Source organism: Chrysemys picta, chromosome 4 (genome assembly GCF_011386835.1).
Source record: "Chrysemys picta bellii isolate R12L10 chromosome 4, ASM1138683v2, whole genome shotgun sequence".
Classification (NCBI taxonomy): Eukaryota; Metazoa; Chordata; order Testudines; family Emydidae; genus Chrysemys; species Chrysemys picta.
The window spans coordinates 25738417-25760305 of record NC_088794.1 but is presented as its reverse complement, the minus strand read 5'-3'; the positions used below and the strand labels follow the sequence as shown (position 1 = coordinate 25760305).

Below are 21889 nucleotides of genomic sequence, written 5' to 3'. Positions count from 1 at the left end.
GCTGGCCACACCGTGAGGGTTATTCCAGGCAAGGAGAGGGGCTGAGAAACTGGTAATGCAGGTAATGGAGCCTCTGATGGGCACCCTCCATCTGGAGAAACAGCACAGCAGCAGGGCTGCTTCCCCCACCATAGATAAGGGCTCACCCGGGAGCAACCATCCCATTCATGGTACTGGCCAGTGAGGTGCTAGACTCACCCTAAAGACTCTGTCTCCTCCATGGTACTGGCTAATGGGGTGCTGGGCTCACCATGGAGTCACCATCCCCTCTGGGGCCCTGGCCAATGGGGCACTGAGTAGCGGTCCCCAGGCCTGGAATCTCCCTTGCTGGGGCACTAGCTGTAGAATCGTTAGTGGCAGGTCATTAAGGCCTTTGGTGAAGCAGGACAGGCTGGAGAGCACTGCTGGTGGAGAATAGGAGGCTAATGGTGTTAACAGCCCAGCTAACCCCTTCTTCTGCCTGGATCCCCAGCAGCAGCACTGCCTGGAATCCTTGCCTCACCCACTCTGGGCCCAAGCCCCCCAGCAGTGGCTGATCCACATGGGAGGGTGATGATTCTCCTAAAGCTGCCAGCTGGGGGACGTAGCCCTTTAGCCCTAGCAATGGTCAGGGCCGCTGAGAGCGGGTTCGGGCCCTGGTGAAAAATTTTTTTCGGGCCCCCCAGCAAGGGCAGACCAGCTAAAAATCTTTACACAGGATTTGTATTGATGTGCAAAAAAAAAACCAAAAACAAATATGCCCTGCCTGGTATACAAATGAAAGACAAAAACATATGCAACATAGTCAGGCCCCGGGCTCCAGTAATTTGTACCGGCTTCCCCCCCTCTCGTCGGCCCTGGCAGTGGTGGCCTCAGCCACCTCACCTGGCCCTTGGAAACTGGGCCTGAAGAGAAAGAGGCTAGAGCTGTGGACTCACCCTACAGGGGGAAGAAGCAGTAAACCCCACTGACTGTGATATCCACTGTGCCTCCACAGCAGAACCCAGAGGTGTCAGAGGCCTGGATCATGGACCGTGGTTAGAGGAGGCTCCACTCTGTGGGCCATGTCTTTGGAGATGGCTCTTCCCATAGGCACATGCCCCGCAGCACCCCACTTCTGCCATCACAACCCACTCGGAAATTACTGCCTAGGGAATTAGAAAAAAAATACAGGGAGAGGGCTAGGGAGAGCGATGGGACTCAGAGCCAATGAAAACTTTCTAGTGGAAAAGTGTTTTCCAATGGATCAAAAAAAAAATCAATTTTTAATATCATTTTGTAAGGAAAATAAACCCTTTTTTTCTTCCCTTTTTTAGTTCCAACCACCCCCAGCCATATAAAACAAAATGGAAAAACATAAAAAAAAAACCCCAAACATTCAAATGGTGGGGGAGTGGGGTGGGGTTTGTTTTTTTCTGATTTTTTGTGTGTGCATGCGCAAAACATACTTGCCTTTCTCCTACCAGCTCTAAAGGGAATGAACCAGCTTTTAGTTATTATTGATTTATCCAGGTCCCAATGGTGCTGGGTGCTGTACATACACAGGACAAAAAGATGATCCATGCCCCAAATCAATTACAATCTAACTTTAACCCAATGGGGGCAGTGACTAGGCTGTGTCGCCCCTTAGTGAATCTGTGCTACATAGTCCCGGAAGCCCCCCTGCTCTGATCTCTCCAGGTCGCAGTTAGGGTGACCAGATAGCAAGTGTGAAAAATCGGGACCGGGGTGGGGGGTAATAGGAGCCAATATAAGAAAAAGACCCAAAAATCGGGACTGTCCCTATAAAATCAGGACATCTGGTCACCCTAGTCGCAGTCCCCGATCCCTAAGTGTGCGTTTGCTGCCCTCTCCAATTTGGTGCCAGTTACATATTGAGTCACAGTGGCAGACTGCCCAAGGATTAGCGGGACTGTCCCATGTCGATGCCCCAAACCCCCTGTCCTGGCTGAAGAAGAGTATTTCCCACATCCACCCAGCATGGGGGGTAAGAGGAGGCGAAGGGAAAGGCTGTACTGAGTGCCACATTTCACAGGGCCCCAAACCAAGCAGCATTGCAACCTGGTGTACAGGGTTGCAGTGTCACTCAGGTTTGGCCCAGCACCCCTCTGTCTGCATCTCCCCCTCCCCCACTCAGCTGCGCTTTGATGCAGGGCGACAAGTAGTAAAACTAGAACACCGCCTATGCTGTAAGCACAACATGGGGAGGATGGGAGCTGATGGGGAAGATCCTCACTGTCTTGGGAATGTGATGCAGCAGCAGCCCTTTGGGATCCAGACACTGCAGTGATCAGCACCCAAGAAATGCATGGTTAAGCAGGTCAGGGTGTTCAGGGGCACTGAAGGGATTTAGCTCCTTAGCTCCCTGCAGCTTTTTCCCTTAAAAAGCTCATCCTCATGGCTGCATAAGAACTGTTCTCCAGCCAGGCCAGCTTCCAGCCTGGAGCAACAGCTCCAGGAGACGTGCCAGTCATCCCCGTTTAGAGAAACAGGGTGTTCACTCTGAAACCTCACGATGGCTGCTGAAACGGCAGCCAGGTTAACTATTTCACTGCTGAGTGTATTGGCAGACACGTCCTGCTACAGCAAGCAATTATTTCAGCCAGTGTTTCCCCTGGTAACCAGACACATTATTCTCCTCCGCACTCATGCAGCTGAGCTGGGCCTAGCCCTAGCCCTAGCCCTGACAGGGTGCTTGGGTGCAGCAGCTGCTGGTGGTTTCTCTGTCATGTTGTCTCCCTGTGCTGTGAGCAGGGGGAGATGCCACAGCAATGCCAGTGCTGGCACCTGGGCCATGCTAGCTGTTTCTAATGAGTGCTACCACTTGGGAATAAAGGTTAGGAACATTCTAATGTAGACGCAATCAGGAATTCAGTCCCCAGCCAGCAACCTTTCCCCCTGCCCAGAAGGAGGAGGGGAACACATGGCCACATCTGGGCTTTATTGACCACAATTTCAGCCACCTCCTGCATGCTAAAACCCCAGCCTATCTTCCAGCTCTCCCATGTTCCCTAATGCACCCTCCCCAGCTGCCAACCCTTCCAGCTTCTCCACCTGGTGACTCCTGAGAGGCTGGCATGGTTGTCAATGCAAAAAGCCTGGGGGCAGCATAAAATCAGCTGAGCTTCATCTTAGCAGGAGCTTGCTGAGCAGCAGCTTCCTGGCTCCCCCAGGAGCAACTCAGAGAGGTACAGGTCAGCAGGCTGGGAGCTCATTCAAGGGCATCTGACAGTGGCCTGGGAGCTGGAGGCTGGGTGAGAAGCAGAGAGCTCAGCTAGGAAGCATATTGGCTGGAGAGGGGCCAGGTGTAGTAGGAGACCTTGGAAGCAGCCTGCAGGCAGGAGACTGGAGACAACGGCTAGGACTCAGTGATGCTATTCATGCTGGAATAGAACTCTGGCCAGTGGGAGCTACAGATCTCTGCTTAATTGTGGAAACAGTTAAGCTTGCATCCTGCTATTGGGCTGCCCCAAGGGGCCCGTTAGGAACTGCTGCATTGATCTCCTAGTGAAACTCCCTGAGCTATTCCTGGGAGTGATTTGCTTCCTTTCCATCAGCTCTCAGTCTTTTCCATCCAGCAGTGTGCAAGTGGGAATTAGGGGGACAGTCTGCAGAGACTAGCAGCTGACCTGCCCACTGCTCTTGCTGCTGAATCTGGGGTACACTTGGGACACCTCTGAGCATCTGGAGGGGGTTGGTGGATCACAGCCCCCTCCCCATGTAACAGGGTTGGCTGCCAACCAAGCTCCCCCTCAAAGCCAGAGGTCACCTTGCAGCACTCCATCCCTGCTGTATCCTTTACAGGGTTCCTTAACCAAACTCAAGAGCATCCAAAGGAAATTAAAACATTCCCCACCTGAGGTCCAATTTATTCACTCTTCACATATACACTGGCCCTCCAGGTCCCAACCTCAGTTCAACATCCATCTCTATTTCATTGGGTTGTTCCCAGTCCTCTTTTCCAGAACTGCACTTTCACAGTCTCTGCAAGAGCTAATCTTGCTCCCTGCAGCGGTTTCCATCACCTTCTTGCCCACTACAACTTCTCAGGCCTCTATTTCCTACATGGTTCCCCCAGCTTGGGTCAGCCATCTGCAGCCTTTTATAAGGAATTCCTGATCCCACTCAGGCGGGGCTCATCCTGTAATTAGAGTTGGCTTAGTCCCAGGATCTGCACTCCATGGGGCAAGACACCCTGTTACAGCCCCCAGTGGCGGGGTGCATTACAACAGCAAAATAAGGAACAGCTGCGCAGATTGGATCATTCATTCCCATACTCAGCTCAGCAAAAGACGCCATTTATTGGCTTTACCCGATGCTGCCACAGAATTGCTGATCTGCTGCTCCAGAAATCAGAAGGGAAACAGGATAGGCACAGAATTTAGACTTAGCTTGCCCGGGAGCATGAGCCTGTGCTTCTTCTTCTTCTTTCATATGCTTAAAACCAGCAGTGTTAGATATCCAAGCCTAGGTTCGCAATCCACTTGATTGCTTCAGGGGAGGCACAGTGATTTGCAGAGAGCCCACTGGGATAGCATCAATGTCCCAAATGATTCACGAGGTATTCCATAGTCTGAAGTCCCTTTGCCCAGGCACAAATAGGACTATGCCTCAGTTCCCCTTTATGGAGACTATAGGTGCATCTGCCATGTGATGTGCGGCTGCGATTGAAAGTGGACTGTATTTTCCATGGGAGTGAAAAACCACTGGGTTCTTCACTTGGGGCATTGATAGGGTGTTTCTTTGGGACACTGGCATCCTTCCACCTTGCTCACCATTGATCTCTGGGGCAAAAACCCTGAATCCTCGAGCTCTTGCCCTGCAAGCTAAAAAAGTTTCCTGGATTTGAGTGATGACAATCATCTCGGGGTCTGTCCTGTTACGTGCTAAGGCACAACCAATGTCAAATCGGTATCTGAACGTCACTCGGTGAAGTCCCAGCCTGAACAGCAATCAAAACAGCCCTTGCTTATCACCTCTCTAATGTAATTTTACTCTCTCTAGTGTACCTATCAAGGGATATTTTGAGTTTTAGTTGCTGGAAGCCTATTTTGGGGGGGGGGGAGGAGGGGAGGATGAAGAACCTGAATACAGTAGAATACAATAGATTATAAGGCCCAAAGGAACCATTAGATCACCCGTGTCTGACCTCCTGTATAACGCAGGCCAGAGAATCTCCTGTGGTGATCCCTGCCTCCAGCCCAGTATAGAACTGGGGATCTGTCTTCAGACAGCAAAGGATTGGAGAAGATGCCCCCCGAGTAGAGGCGATCTGTCTCCCCACATATCTCAGCTTCTCTCTATAGAGCAGCAAAGGGATTGCCCTTTGCCTGCTATACAGTAATGATACTGATCTCTTTTGTAAAGTGCTTTGATATCTATGGATGAAAAGTGCTAGATAAGAGCTGGGTGTTGAGCTTTGGCTCTCAGCGAGATTCAGAGGGGAATTCACCCTGGCCAAACACTAGTGCACAAAAGTAGGATTTATGGGGAGAGGCTACAGCTTGGCTGACTCCTCTTGATCTCAGACACATTCTCTGCTAGCCACCCCATGCCCTGTCCTACTCATGCCACATGTTGGTTAGCTAACCAGAAGTCACCTCTGGTTGCTGGGTTGGCTGCTCTCCAAAGAATGGGGTATAACAATGGTGCTCACATGGCTCTTGGTGCGTCCTTCCACTAGTTGTGTACCTGACCCCACCATCGCCAGCCAGCTCCGGTATTTGTTCTCCGGAGTCACCTTGCGAAATTCTTGAGAGTCTGTGCTGTGGAAAGTGAGATAAGCGAATATAATGAATAGTATCAGAGATGGGGTGGGGGAGAGATAGGGAGAGGGCTGGGGCTGTGCTGGAGAATGCATATAAAGGATGACGCAGAAGGCTGCCAATGCTTTCTGGGACCCCACAGTTCTGCCCCCAGCAGGAACCATTGCCCAGAAGAAAAGGCAGAATGTTCCCCTGGGCCCTGGCTGTTCTGTGTGCGATCTGCGCAGCGACCAGTGCCACTGAGAAGTGCAGTGAGTACCAGCCATTCCCTAGGAGAGACCAGCACCATGACGGAGCCAGCAGGGTGCAGTAGCTGGGCTGGTTCAATATCTCCCTGGTGGTCCCTGAGCACAGTTAAGGAAATAAGCAGAGGTGGCACAACAGGTGTTGGTTCCCAGCATCAGTGAGAGCCAAGAATCTCCAAAGAAAGTGAATCCGTCGGGGTTGGGGGAGGTTCTTTAATTCATATCCTGGGGCTGCCAAGGTGGCCTCCTGTGGCACATGGCCTCCTGAATGAATGTCTGCTTCTCTCCATCTCCAGTTGTTCCTGCCGACCAGCAGTCCCTGGTCACTGAACTCCAACGTAGGATGGAGAGCTCTGTCGTCCCGCAAAGCCCACCGAACCCCAGCATCCTGATTGCTTTGAACCTGGTCGGCACACAGGATGGCACGAAGGAAAAGCTACTGGTGCAGCAGATAAAAGACAGGGTCATCAAGGAAGGCACAGCGGGTAGGATGCCAGAAATCAGAGATTCTTCTCTGTGTGCCGGATCAAAAGCCCACTGAAGTCAACAGGAGATTTCCATAGACTTTGAAGGGTATTAGATTCAGGCCTTCTGTGCATGCCCTAAATCCCTTCGCCATATATCCTGCCCTTAGAAGAGGAACTGGTATATCCTTTAGTCATAGAATCACAGAGATATAGGGCTGGAAGGAACCTTGGGAGATCCTCTAGTCCAGCCCCTTGTGCTATGGCAGGACCTCGTAAACCTAGACCATCCCTGACAGGTTTGTCCAACTTGTTCTTAAAACCCTCCAGTGACAGGGATTCCACAGTCTCTCTAAGTAACCTGTTCCAGGGCTTAACTAGCTTTGGAGTTAGAAAGTTTTTTCCTAATAACTAACCTAAATCTCCTCTGCTGCAAACTAAGTCGATTCCTTCTTGTCCTGCCCTCAATGAACATGGGGAACAATTGATCCCTGTCCTCTTTATAACCACCTTCTACATATTTGAAGACTGTTATCAGGTTCCCCCTCAGCTTTCTCTTCTCTAGACTAAACATATCCAGATATTTAACCTGTCCTGATAGGTCAGGCTTTCTATACCTCTTATTTGTGTTGCTGTCCTCTTCACTCTCTCCTATTTGTAGGGTGACCAGATCACCCAGGTCAAATATCGGGACGTGGGGGGGGGGGGGGGGGGTTGGGCAGAGCGGAAAAAAAAAACGGCAGCAGAGCAAAAAAACACCCCCCCCCCCGCTTCCTCCTCCCTCCGCAAGCGCTGGAGGGAGGCCCCAGAGACGCAGGGGGAGCGCGGGGCCGGGGTGAGTGAGAGTCCGGCCTGGCCCCGAGCGCAGGCAGGACTCATTCGGGTGGTACCTGGAGGGAGAGTAGGGGGGGCGGCGGCTGTTCTCCCCACCTGGGCAGCAGGACTCGGGAGCAGCCGCTGCTGCAGCTCCTACTGCCGCAGCCGGAGGAAGCGGCCATGGCGCTCGGCGGCTGCGGCTCTGGCGCCCGGGCCCGAACCCAGGCCTGTTGCAGGGACCCAGCAGCGTGCACGCTGCGCGGGCCTAGCCCCTGGCCAGTTGCGTCTGGGCTGGCTGCCCAGCTGGTGCAATCCCGCGGGCGGCCCCGGAGTGGGGGCAGCAGGCCCCAGCCCCCCCATCCCGCTCGGGTCCCACAGGAGAATGAACGGGGCTGTGCTGCCGATGCCTCCGCCCCGGGGCCGCTGCGGGATTGCACCAGCTGGGCAGCCAGCCCACACGCGACTGACCAGGGGCTGGGCGCAGCGTGCGCGTTGCTGGGTCCCCGCAACAGGCCCGGGCTCAGCTGTAGGAGCTGCAGCGGTTGCTCCCGAGTCCCGCTGCCCAGGTGGGGAGAACAGCCGCCACCTGGCCCCGCGGGCCGCTCCCCTACTCTCCCTCCAGGTACCGCCCGACTGAGTCCTGCCTGCGCTCGGGGCCAGGCCGGACTCTCACTCACCCCGGCCCCGCGCTCCCCCTGTGTCTCCGGGGCCTCCCTCCAGCACTTGCGGAGGGAGGAGGAATGGCGTGCTTGGGGAAGAGGCGGGGATTTGGGGAGGGAGCCAATGGGGGAAGCAGGGGGCGGAGTTGGGGTGGGGAGGGGGGGGGCGCGAGCCCTCCCAGGCTCCGGAGCCTTTGCTTGTTTGTCCCGTGTCCCGACCTAACATTGGTCGGGACACAGGACAAACAAGCAAATGTCGGGACAGTCCCAATAAAATCGGGACGTCTGGTCACCCTACCTATTTGTCCCCAATTTTCTTAAAGTGTGGTACCCAGAACTGGACACAAGACGCCAGTGCTGAGTAGAGCAGGAAAACTACTGTCCCTGTCTTACAGATCACACACCCCAGAATGACATTTACCTTTTTCGCAATAGCATTGCACTGTTGGTTCATATTCAATTTGTGATCCATGACAACCCCCGGATCCTTTGCTGCTGCCGAGTTGGTCCTTTCTTCTGCTGCTCAACCAGTCCATCCCTTCTGCCATCCTGATTTTGTATGATCACAGATCCGGAAGGATCTAGTGACCAGGTTTCCCCAGCAGCTATTGTAAGGAATGATGTAAATGCTGACCCCTAGTGGCAATAGCGAAGAATATTCCTTCCAGATGCATTTTGCTGAGTTTGGAGGGGACCCTGGCCCTCTCCCCCACCACACACACAACCAGTGAAGAGGACATTACATTTCCAGGTTACACACTGACAAGTCAGCTGTCACAATTACGATTTCATATCTAGCCTTAATTCTGCCCCCTTGAGTGGCTGCATTGCTAGCATAAAGGTTCTAATTACAGGATGTCGGACAATTTCTTAAATAAAACAGCATTTCAGATCAACAGGAGCTGAACTTATGAGCCACTGAAAACCAGAGGAAGGGGAGGGGGGCTAGAATAGAAAGATTAACTATCGCAGTAGCTGCTCCTCCCGCTATGTATTTCTATAGCTGTTTTCATCCCAGTCTGAGATCCTTTCATCCAGCCACCTCTGGGGAACAGCATTTTATAATCCCTCCCAGCAACACTACACAATGGTTTAGCACAGGAAATCCTGTGTTCAATGGAAACAGGATGGCAGATGGCCTGGGACATGAAGAAAACTGGGTTCTATTCCTAACTCTGCCACTTACTCTCTTGGGCAACTCATGCATCTCTCTGGGCCTCAGTTCCCCATCAGTAAAATAGGGACAATTATTATTTATTAGGTGTATTATGATAGCACTTAGAAGTCCCAATCATGGACCAGGATCTGATTGTGCAAGGTGCTGTACAGACATAGAACAAAAATCCTTGTTGATTTCGACTGGAAGTTCTTTGGGGCAGGAACTCTCTCCTACTGCAGGGATGTACAGCACCTAGCACAACAGGGCCCAGATCTCAGCCAGAGCGCTTAGACGCTATCCTAGTAGAAATAATAATAAACCTAAGGTGGAATTTCAGGAGGAAGGATGTTCTTAGAGCCGGAATTCAGGCAAGACTCCAGGCTTAACAGCCTTGCTGTCATGAAGAGCAATACGGGATCTAAATTACACACAAGTTTTATAGCCCATCTGATAGACAGCACCTGCTAGCACTCTACCAAGGTCCTGGAGGCTATACCCAACTCCGGAGGAAGAGCAGTAAGTCACCATCACCCCTGTGTAGCATGCAAGTGTCCCTCAAATGTTGCCCATCCTAACAAAGCCCCATCACAAGCCCACTTAGCTTTGATACCAACACATGCTGTGCTGGCTGCCCCCATCCCATGCATGGACACCCTCACTCCTCCTGGTGTTTCAGACATGCAATCTGTTATAGCTTTAACCCAAGGAAACATAGGAAAGACATGATCTGTGTTGTGCCGAGGACCCCTTAATGAGTTAGTTACACTTTCTGTCTCTTCTCCGCTCCCTCTCCTTGTCCTGCAGAAATGACCTCTGGCGAGGTGGCCCTCTACGTCCTCGCCCTCCTCTCGTCCTGCGAGGATCCCAAGCGCGTCACGGCTGACATCAACTTGGTCGAAGTCTTGAAGTTGAAAACCAAGGAGGAGTTGACCTACTTGAGTAAGAGGGGGAGCAGGGCTTCAAAGGCATAAGAACTGGACCGGGACTCAGCAGGACTGGGTTCTGGTCCCACATCTGCCACTGGCCTGCTGGGAGACCTTGAGCAAGTCACCACACCATTCTGTACCTTGGTTTTCCCATCTGCAATGAGGATAATGATCCTGACCTTCTTTGTAAAGCGCTTTGTGATCTATGGACGAAAAGTACTATACAAGAGCTAGCTATTAGTATTCTAATCAGGGAAGAGCTTTCTCACTAGGAGGGTGATGAAGCACTGGAATGGGTTACCTAGGGAGGTGGTGGAATCGCCTTCCTTAGAGATTTTTAAGGTCAGGCTTGACAAATCCCTGGCTGGGATGATTTAGTTGGGGACTGGTCCTGCTTTGAGCAGGGGGTTGGACTAGATGACCTCCTGAGGTCCCTTCCAACCCTGATATTCTATGATAAGAGACTTGGGGACTGGACTCCAGGTCCTTGCACCTTTGGGGTCCTGCCCAAGTGCGCCTGGGATCTTTCTGTCCAGGAGGAGTGTCCTCTGCAAATCTCCCTGGAGGCAGCAGTTGCCCAGGTCAGCACTGTGCCACCATCTCGACTGAGGGGGGGCGACGGACCTGTCTGGTTTTAAGATTAAGTTAGATAAGTTTATGGAGGGAATGGTTTAATGGTAAAACATAGTAGTCAAGGAAAACCAAGCAATGGTAGATAAATAGTATAATGGCTAACAGGGGTCAGGCTGGAGACTCTTGCCTATATGCTCGGGGTCTTACTGATCGCCATATTTGGGGTCGGGAAGGAATTTTCCTCCAGGGTAGATTGGCTGAGCCTCTGGAGGTTTTTCGCCTTCCTCCGCAGCATGGGGCAGGGATCACTAGCAGGAGGGTCTCTGCCGATTGAAGTCACTAAAACACAGGATTGGGGACTTCAACAGCAGAGTCCAGGGAAGGGGTAGGGACGGTTTTATGGCCTGCAGCATGCAGGGGGTCAGACCAGATGATCATGATGGTCCCTTCTGACCTTAAAGTCTATGAGTCTATGAGGGATCACTGGGATCTTTGCTCTTTTTCTTTACTCAAGTGAGTGGGGCACTGGTGGAAGGTGCTGTCCTGAGGGCTTAGTAGCTCGAAGGTCACCTTCTGTGTCCATGGTGGGTACAGCACAGACGAGAACCAGGACAAGGGGTGCACTTCCCCGCCTGACCTACAGACACAACCTTTAAGGGAGGAGAGGCCTGGTGTGTCTCGGTGGCCCACTGTTCAGTCACTCCTGCTCTGGTGCTTTCCAGGTGACCACGGCACGCCCAAGACGACGTTCTACCAGCTCAGCCTGGACACCCTGGCTCTGTGCCTAGAAGGGGTCAATGTCAAAGAGGCAGCTCTAAGCCTGACCAAGGAGGCGCTGGCCAAGGATTTCTTTGTGGGTAAGAGCTGCAGCTAAGAGTGCCAGCCCCTCCCAGTACTGAGCCCGTGCCACTGGGGCTTGCTTCCCATCAGGCACCCTGCTCTGCTCACCGACCTCACCCCTAACATACCTGCTTCTGAGCCTCCCCATCATTGCCCCCTGCTGCCTATCTGTACCCCCATTACCCTGCCGTCCTCCTCACTGCCCCTCCCTGCCAGCTGCATGGAGCCATGCTCTGGAGAATGTGCTGCTCTAACCACCCTTGCTGTCTCCTTCCACCCTCAATGGTCATGGTGACAATGGGGCGGGGGTGATCTGCAGACACCGGAGCCATGGCGACTCTGGCACTGACCTGCGTGCAGAATGCTGAGCTGGAGTCCATCCACAAGGCGCTGGACAAGCTCCGAAAGCAGATTCTCAGGGCCGTGGAGACCAACACCGCCAATATATACAGCATCGGCTTGGCTCTTCAGGTACCCAATCCCCATCCCCTCTCTGCTGGGAGCACTGGCCTGGTGCAGAGCCCCCAACACACTTTGAGCCATGGTCTGGCTGTGTCATGACTGAGCCATGGTCTGGCTGTGTCATGACTGAGTCATGGTCCCAGCCTGGCCGGACACGACCAAACGGCCACGGGACCGCGAGCAGTAGGGCTGAGTGCACAGGGACACAGCCCCCTACTCTCCTCCCACCATGCCCTGCTCTGTTAGAAGCCTCTCCCTCCTCCTTTGACAGGCGCTCAATGTCACTCCGGTGTCCTATCCCTCCGAGGACTGGAGCTGCTCACAGACGTTAGCCAAGGTGCTCACCGAGATCTCCCAGGGAGCCTTTGACAACCCCATGGCCGCTGCCCAGATCCTCCCTTCCCTCGTGGGCAAAACCTACCTGAATGTGATCAGACTCAGCTGCTTGACAGGTAAGGGTAAGGATCGCTCCGTAGTCTCTTCCCCCACCAGCCACTTCCCCAGCCCCTTGGAGCAATGCAACAATGGCCCCAGGGTCCAGAGATCTCTCACCTGTTGCTTTACCTTGGTAGAGGTCTGAGCTAACTGGCCCTGATCCTGGCCTCTGCTCCACTGACCCCGAGAGAATAATCCCAGTGTTGGGGGTTTCCCTGGCTGGTATAAGGCTACTGGAATAGGTCTCCCTCATGCCCTGCGGCTGGCCCAGGACCACAACAAATGCTCTAACCACTAGGGTGACTAGGATGACCAAATGCTCCTATATCCTCTCTCTCTGTTCCCATCTGCTCCTATATCCTCTCTCTGCTCAGTCATGGTGGAATACACCATCACCAACCACCTCAGGGGGCAATACTTCAACTACACCATCCGTGTGAGTGTACCCAAAGGCTCTGTGCTGCTCTCCGTCCTGCAAGCGGCTCAGCAGAACAATCCACAGGACTTCAGGTGAGCGAGGCAGGCCTCATGTGGCTACAGGTTCGTCCTCCCTTTTGATCACTCTCTCCCTACTGGTGCATCAGTTTCCCTGTTTGCCTCTGTCTCTCTCCTGATCCATCCCCTCTACATCCCTAGCCTTCCCTGAAGCCAACAGCTGTATCATCCCCCATCGCCCCGGCTCCTCCTGACTCTTGCCTTCATTCCCCTTGCAGCTACGAAACAAAGCAGACATCCTGGGGCCTCATGGTGGTCTCCATCAACAACCGTGCTGCCAACTCCAACGACAAGACCTACTGGCAGTTCTTCAACGGCACAAAGCCCCTGGAGCAAGGTGCGGAGTCTGGGGGGAAGGTAGCAGGCGGGACAGTTGTTGGCAACCACCTGGCAGGGGAACATGCTTGTCCTCAGAGTTGCATCAGTTCTGTCCAAGTGGAGCATTTCATAGGAGGGCGGCAACAGCAAGAGCGAGAGGGATTCAGTCTGAGCAGCACCGCTCCTGCCTTATCATCCTGTCCCATTTCCTCTAGGTGTCGACAGCTATGTACCGAGTAACAACGAGCATATCAAGGCCAACTTCAGCACATATTGAGCACGCAGGTGGCCTGAGGGAAGAAGGGGATGCAATCAAGAGCGGGAGAGACCTCTTCTGTTGCCCTTCAAGATCACAAGCCGGGCAAGACCCCTCTAGGCTGAAGAGATACATGCCCAACCCATCACAGGGCTGTCAAGGGCAAATAAAAAGAGTTCTCTTGTTCTCATGGATCGCTGAGTGTTTATTTCAATCTGGGGTGTAACACTGGGCTCTCAATAAAGCGCTCAGTTTCTGAAGGGCTCCGCAGTTTGGGATAGTCTCTATCAGCAATCTCTAGGGACAGATATGATTTCCTGCTTCTAAAGGGGGCCCAGATCAGCTCACAACACCCGGCTTATAGCTGGCCGCCAAGTCTGCATTAGTTAAAATTGAGACCAACTTTCTGTTTAAAGCTTGATTCTTCCAAGTGCTTCTAAAATCCACATAGTTATTTGGATTTCCTTGAAAGTTGGTGTGCCTCACAAGGTGCTTGCAAGAGTTAGTGTTCCAAATGTAGGGGCATTTGACCAAGGGATCCCCAAGATACAGCTCCTGAAAAAACATTTTCCCCCGTACAGTTTGCAAATTCGACCAGTGTATTTTGATAAAGCTCTTTCTGTCTAAAGAGGCTCCAGAATAGGCCATTCTCTCCCAGCTCTCACAGGGATACCATTAAATTTTCTCCCCATCTAAAGAGGTCCCTAGAACAGGACATCACTTCCTAACCAATACTAGGGGATTGATAAAGCTCTTTCCTTTTAACTGGCCCTCAGATTGGGTCATACTCTTCAGGATAACAACAGGGATCAATAAAGTGTCTGGCATTCCAGGGGAATGATAACATTCTAAAGTGGCCCCAAAATGGGACGATCCCTTTGGCAAAACAACAGGGTACCATCAAGCAGTGGGTCTCAACCTTTTTCCATACTGTCATGGGGTTGTTATACCGTGGAGCGGGGTGCTGGATGAAGAAAGCCAAAAAACAGGGGTTATAGCTCAAGTGGCAAGAGATCCCCAGGCTGTCTCTTGTTCCTAGGGTAACAGGGCCCAGCCTCCGGGGTCAATACAACTGTCCCTGTCTTCAGGGCAGCACAGCCCAGCGACCAGAGTTTACGCAGCTGTCCTTGAGCAGTAGAGTGTGTTCCTTGGGGTGGTGACTGCCCCAGTGGTTGGTGCGGTGTGGGAGACCCAGGCCCACCTTACTCCACTGAGTCCCGACCCAGGGCCCTGAAAAACCAATTCTCCTGTGTTCAGACTTGGTCGCTCTCTGCATCCATTCCAATCTCCTGGGTCGCTTCCTACTTTCACTTTCAGCATAATTTGTTTCCTGGTGTTAACAAACTCTTCTCCATATCTTTAGTGTTTGACTGGGTGTCCGCAGGGGCCTCAGCGTGGTTGGCCTCTGCAGCCTAGGGCTCCTGCAGCCTCTTAGCAGAAGCCTGCAACACAAATCCGCTCTTCTCCTCAGTCAGCCCAAACTGAGCTGAGCTGCTGCTTTTATACCTTGTCTCCAGTCCAAGAATGCCCAGCAAGGGGGAGGGGGCCTGGCTTCTTCAGCCCACAGAGTGTGGTTAACACTAGATGGGCCAGTGCGGGGTTGATAAAACAGGGTATCGCCAACTCTCGTGATTAAATTGCAAGTCTTGCAATAATTTGTATTTCTAACCCATTAGACCGCACTCCCCTCCCAGAGTTGGGGAGAGAACTCCCATCTCCCCCATCACCTCATTTCCAGTTCCCTGCATTGGAATGGCATCATCCAATGGAACAAATGTTGGTGCGACTGATGCCAAGGTTGGCAGCTGGATGTTGGGTGGCTGAGGACACTCGGCTGGAGGTGGTCTCCCACTGGGCAGGCAGCAGACATTTTTTTCAATGAAAAACTGAGAAACATGACCTGAGAGCTCCCTAGAGGCTCAGAACCCAGAAGGCAAAGAAAATGAACTCTCTCTCTCTCTATATATATATATATAAATCTCATTATTTTCATGGAGATTTGGGGAGGGCCAACTCAGGGTATCAGAATGCTTGGGGTTGGTGATGTTTCATGTGACCCCACATTACAGCAGGAAGGAGTTGCAAGAACACACACACACGCGCATGCACGCACGCACACATGCACGCACACACACACACACAAAATCAGGCCATTCCTGCATGGTTCGCACTGGGTACTAGTCCCCGCTGTGGGTTATAGGCTAGGGCAGGGGTCGGCAACCTTTCAGAAGTGGTGTGTCGAGTCTTCATTTATTCACTCTTAATTTAAGGGTTTGTTGACGTCACTAGGCATAACCCTAGGTAACTCGGGAGGGTGGAAGGCCACTAAATGTCAATGAAGCTTCCTGCACTAGGCCTAAGTGAACCAAACTCTATCCTTCCATGTTTAAACTCTAATCAACCTCAAAAGCCAGGTGCAATTGGAATATGAAAGCAACCAGTTATCTGTGTGCAACCCCCTGCTCAAGCAGTAATAATGAGGCCTGCATGTTTCTGGCTGAAGGGAAAAAGGACAAGATAACAGTTTAAAGAGGTTACTAACAAGCTAGGCTTATAGCTGCCAAGAATGACTTAACTATTACCAGGGATGGGAGGGGTAGAGGGAGGAATGGGGGGGAGGGCTAGAGGGGAAAGGGGGGGGGGTGAGGCTTAACTGCAAAATGTATAAAAGAAGAAAAACTGTTCCTGTTAACGTGCTTGATCTGAGATGTGCCTGTCTCCTTGCACCGCTTTGGGATCCCAAATAAACTTTGTTTGCTTCTCCCCCTGGTGTGTTTATTGACGCGAAGCACACCGGGCAACGGACCCGCTGTTGCTTTGCCTTGGGCACTCTGTGCTGGCAACAGTTTTGGCGCCCAACGTGGGGCACGAGGCTGAAATTTAGCCTTGCCCGGACCCCTCTCGGAGGTCGACAGATTGCGGCGACGACCGACGCCCAGCGCGCACCGGTGACTTTACCGGGGGCCTCGGCGGAGACGTGGTTTGGTCGACCCCAGAGGGCACAACGGTGCAACACGCTCGAGTAGTGGAGAAGCAGCTGCGGGCGACGGTGGGGAACCGGTCCCGTGGATAGGGCGACGGTGCAGAACCGGACCCTTGGATAAGGTAGGAAAAGTCCAGTGGGGACTTTATCTGTCTTGACCTGGGGACGCCCAGTGTCTACCTGTTATGACCTGGGGACGCCCAGTGTCTCCCTACGGGGCAGGGACAGAGTATGGCAGGCAGGGTAAGGTGTACACCCTTGGAATGCATTCTGGTGAACTGGAAAGTGTTTGGATCGGATCCGTTGGTTAAAAGTAAACTGAAAAGGTTCTGTACAGTAGACTGGCCTCAATATCAGCTAGAGGACCAGGAAAGGTGGCCACCGGAAGGATCACTTAATTATAATACAATCCTTCAATTACTTCTGTTTTGTCAGCAAACGGGTAAATGGAATGAACATATGTATGTACAGTTGTTTATGTTGCTAAGAGATAGGTTAGATATTTTGCAAAAGTGTAATTTGACTCCGACAGGTTCGGTAGTAGCTACTGTTAGTTCCCAGAACCCCCCCACAGCTGTAATGGCAGGTCCGGTGTCCCCTTCGGCTATCACACCCCCACCATATAAAGACAAGGTGTCTCAGGTCCCAGAGATTGCCCCCTCGGTGGAATTTTATCCGTTGGTCACTGAGACCGTGGTGTCCAGACATGGCTCAGATAGGAATCAGGCCACTACTATGCAGGTTTACACCCATGTGCCTTTTAACCCGGTGGACCTAGCAGCCTTTAAGGCACAGGCAGGGGAATTCTCTACGAACCCAAGCAAGTTTATCTCGGTCTTTGAAGGGTGCCTGGCTAGCTGTAAACCTGACTGGGATGATTGTAATGTCCTTATGCAGACCCTGCTGTCTGAGGTGGAGCATAATCAGGTTGTGTCTTAAGAAAAGGAAAAGAGGCAGGCGAAAATGATGGTCACAGCAGTACAGGCCGGTGGCAGGGGAAAATTCCAGGAAGGTGGAAGGGGCCAGGGAATAAGAGGACGTGGGCGCCCTGGCTCACAGGAAAGGCGTCTGGGTTGCAACCAGTGTGCCAGATGCCGAAAGGAGGGACATTGGAGAAATGAGTGCCCCGAAAGGGAAGCTACCCCTATAATGACAGCGAAGGATCAAGAATAGGAGTGTCAGGGGAGACGGACTATCCTGCCCCTGGAACCCCGAGTAAACATGCGGGTGGGAGATTCGGACATAGACTTTTTAATAGACTCTGGAGCTGCACGAACAGCCGTAAACCAACCTCTGCAGCTGCCTGTGTCAGAGTCCCTCACTGTGGTGGGTGCCTCAGGGAAAGGAATCAAATGCCCAGTATATGCCCCAGCGGAATGTGCTTTGGGAAACAGAACTCTATCTCACAAACTGGTTTACCTCCCTGATTGTCCAACACCTCTACTGGGACGGGACCTGCTTTGTCGCTTAGGAGCCACCCTGCATTTCACCCAAGATGAAATAACCCGCACCTTACCTGCAGAGAATGCCTGGATAATGACCCTTGCAATTAAGCCCTCAGACATGCAAGCCCCAGAGTGGAGCAAGTGGGAAGACAAAAGGAGGGTTAAAAAGCAGCTTTGCTGGACAGTGTTGGCCCAGGGATTTAAAAATTCCCCCACCCTTTTCGGCCAGGCCCTGGCCAGAGACTTGGAGGAGTGGGACAATGAGGACAGGGTCCTCCTCCTGCAATATGTGGATGACTTGTTAATGGCTGCTGTGGGTCTCATCCCTTGCCTTAAAGCCACTGTGAGCCTCCTGAACTTTGTTGGACTCCTCAGAAGTGGGTGTGCTCGTCCTGGTTTGTTGCTCCAAAGCTCTGTATAGAAGTTATTTTACTGGAAAAGTTCATAATGGCAATGTGTATGTGTTCACTGTTGGGAAAAGGTGTATGAGTGAAGAGTGGAAGTTTCCTTTGTAAGTTAAAAGAAGCCAAGAAGGAGAGAAGGAAAAAGAACAGAACGAGTTAACTGAGGGAAAAAATATAGCTAGCAAGCTCAGTCCAAAGATAAGATGCTGGCACCATCCAAGGACACTGCCCAGAGCTAAGACTTGGCCGACAGCCAAGAAAAGGGGGGGCCTGAATGGGCCCAAGCAACTATGAGATCTGCAAAACACTGTCAGGCATTAATGAAATGTGTTAGGTTTCTTTTCTCACAGATAAAAGAAGTGCTACCCAAAGACCCTAGCAGCCCTGCCATTCATTGAAACAAGGAGACTGAGTCTACGTAAAGTCCATCAACGAAAAACTTCTTTGGCTCCACACTGGAAAGGCCCTTTCCAAGTCCTGTTAACCACCAACACCGCTGTGAAGTACCAAGGACTGCCCACCTGGACCCAGGCTTCTCACTGTAAAAAGACCCCTCCACCTCGGGAGGATTCTCCGACTGATGATAAGCCTATTTAAAGACAGGGTGATGTGCTAGTAACCTCTCCCCTGTATGATGCTGAACCACACTGTTTCAGGAAAAGAGAAGAAGGAACACTTGCTTCACTGAAACCACAAAGTCCAGGAATTCCTGACTACAAAAGACATTAAGAACTGACCCTGGTGAAGAAACAAAGAATTATACGCTGGCAGGGAGGCTGTTAGACCCCTGGCCTCCCAGGTACAGGCTGAATGTCTAGTCTGCCAAAAGAACAACCCTCGACCAGAAGATATCGGATGCCCTGCAAATCCCCTGGAAGCTCCACACTCCATGGCGACTGCAGGCCAGTGGAGTAGTGGAACGCACAAATCAGACACTTAAGCGGCACCTCTCAAAGGTCTGCCAAGAGGCTTCCCTTAAGTGGCCTGATGCCTTACCCCTTGTTTTGCTCCGCATTCGCGCTCTCCCAAAGGGCAGGTTAGGGCTCAGTCCCTTCGAGATTATGTTTGGAAGGGCATGGCCTATGAACGGTACACCGGTTCTGGCAGGGAAGTGGGAAATGGGGTGTGGCTTTTTATCTCAGTATATGTGCTCTCTGTCTGCTGTTCTCTGTTCTCTCCACAGGTATAGCAGAGATTTGCAGCCTCTCCCACTGGATGCCCCTGTCCACTCCTTGCAGCCAGGCGATTCCATTCTCGTTCGGACCTGGAAGGACTAGCCTCTCCAAGAGAAGTGGAAGGGACCCCACACCGTCCTGCTGGTCTCCCACACAGCAGCAAAGGTCAAGGGACACAAGAACTGGATTCATCACTCCTGTCTGAAGGCAGTGCCCGCTCCTGAACGGTGGACCGTCCAGCCTACGGAAAAGGACTACCAGCGATGACCTGGGACTTAAACTGTTATTCAAAAAAACAATAAGATCTGCTGGGAATGCCCTGTGGTCTCTTTGGACAGTCGCAGCGCACTCCCCGTGAAAACTCTAAGCGTTGGTTGTGTTTACTCTCACAGGGCCGGCCTAACCTGGTGGCCTGGTCCTTTTGTTTTTAATCTGCCTACTATTAGTAATTGATATTTTGTAAGTATTTAAAAAATTGTAATTGTTAGGCCCTAGGGTCACCTGCCCAGCATGAGTTCAGGTCCAGGGTCTGCCACAGTGGTACTCTTTGCCATAGGGACACTCCTTTCGTTACCTCCCGTTCCCCCCAGGCACATGTGGGATGGAAAGGGATCCCTACTAACTTAGAAACAACACATATGAGTCCTTGAAGGTTTGCTTTGCCCAAGAGTTTAACCTAACTGCTAAGTATGCTCCCAAATCCTGCACCACGCAGCAGGGTTACCCTGGAGGATGGTCCCCCAAAATTGGTCAAATATCTGTTGGGGATGGTTCAGTAGGGGAAGAAATACCTCGGGTACCCCCTTGTGACAAAACTGTACCATTAAATCCCAGTATGCATTAAGGGACAACCCCTGGCCGCCCCAGGCAGCGTTAATCTTTGTATGCCACCTCAGAGCCCATTAAGGAAGGAGACAGGTTGGGTATAATCCTCCTCCCATCCCATGGGGTGGGACGACTAACCCAATTTTATCGCAGGCTCTCTGTGTTTCTCACCACATTCGCCAATGAAACCTTGGCCATAGAGAAGAGCCTTAACTCAGAGCTATACCAGCTCCGGTTGCTGTCCCTGAAAAACAGACAGGCCTTAAATTATGTTTTAGCCTCCCAGGGCGGGGTGTGTGCCTTTATTGGGAATGAATGTTGTACTTAGGTCCCGGAAAACTCACAGGACATTAACAAGCACATCCTGTCGGCCAAACAGGCTTTCAAGCAGTGGAAGGCCCAGGAAAGGAAACCCACAGTTTTCAATTCCCTTTGAAGTTGGTTGCCCAACCTAGGAGGACTGGGGGGTGGCCTTGTGCGTCTCCTCCTCACCGGTGTGGTATTGTGCCTGGTCACCCTCCTCCTAATTGCTTGTTTTAAAATGCTCCTCCGTAAGCTTTGTGCCCCCCGTTCCTCAAAAATCCCGGCATACCCTCTCATTGAAAACCCCAGCTTCATAGCACTTAATCATATCTTGTCCACAGAATATGAGAAAACTCAGCCAAAAGCTTGTTGAGTATTCTCAAAGGAGGGAGTTGTTGACGTCACTAGGCATAACCCTAGGTAACTCGGGAGGGTGGAAGGCCACTAAATGTCAATGAAGCTTCCTGCACTAGGCCTAAGTGAACCAAACTCTATCCTTCCATGTTTAAACTCTAATCAACCTCAAAAGCCAGGTGCAATTGGAATATGAAAGCAACCAGTTATCTGTGTGCAACCCCCTGCTCAAGCAGTAATAATGAGGCCTGCATGTTTCTGGCTGAAGGGAAAAAGGACAAGATAACAGTTTAAAGAGGTTACTAACAAGCTAGGCTTATAGCTGCCAAGAATGACTTAACTATTACCAGGGATGGGAGGGGTAGAGGGAGGAATGGGGGGGAGGGCTAGAGGGGAAAGGGGGGGGGGTGAGGCTTAACTGCAAAATGTATAAAAGAAGAAAAACTGTTCCTGTTAACGTGCTTGATCTGAGATGTGCCTGTCTCCTTGCACCGCTTTGGGATCCCAAATAAACTTTGTTTGCTTCTCCCCCTGGTGTGTTTATTGACGCGAAGCACACCGGGCAACGGACCCGCTGTTGCTTTGCCTTGGGCACTCTGTGCTGGCAACAGGTTCGCGTGCCAGTAATACATGTTAATGTTTTTAGAAGGTTTCTTTCTCTAAGTCTATAATATATAACTAAACTATTGTTGTATGTAAAGTAAATAAGGTATTTAAAATGTTTAAGAAGCTTCATTTAAAATTAAACTAAAATGCAGAGCCCCCCCGGACCGGTGGCCAGGACCCGGGCAGTGTGAGTGCCACTGAAAATCAACTCGCGTGCCGCCTTCGGCACACGTGCCATAGGTTGCCTACCCCTGGGCTAGGGGGATAATATGGGAGAGCCTCAGTGTCCAGCAGGGCTGGGGGTATAATGTGGGTGAAGGGCTCCCCCAGCATGAAGGGAAGAGCACATAGATCCCAGGAATCCTGGCTCCCAGCCTGCGTGCTGTAACCAGTAGGGTGACC

At 51.9% G+C, this 21889-nt stretch overlaps 1 protein-coding gene and 1 long non-coding RNA gene across 2 annotated transcripts; both read left to right on the top strand.

Annotated features, from left to right (window-relative positions):
- Positions 1-5733: 5733 nt before the first annotated feature.
- On the top strand, positions 5734-13578 carry CBLIF (cobalamin binding intrinsic factor). The gene is made up of 9 exons (XM_024102514.3): positions 5734-5995; positions 6286-6474; positions 9892-10026; positions 11309-11443; positions 11746-11897; positions 12160-12340; positions 12698-12833; positions 13037-13155; positions 13352-13578. The coding sequence occupies exons 1-9, from the start codon at positions 5866-5868 to the stop codon at positions 13411-13413; spliced, it is 1239 nt and encodes a 412-aa protein (XP_023958282.3). The 5' UTR covers positions 5734-5865; the 3' UTR covers positions 13414-13578.
- A 2490-nt stretch (positions 13579-16068) lies between these two features.
- On the top strand, positions 16069-21409 carry LOC135982932 (uncharacterized). Its single transcript, XR_010600428.1, has 2 exons — positions 16069-16497; positions 19408-21409. It is a non-coding gene; the product is annotated as an uncharacterized LOC135982932 (long non-coding RNA).
- The last annotated feature ends 480 nt before the right edge of the window (positions 21410-21889 follow it).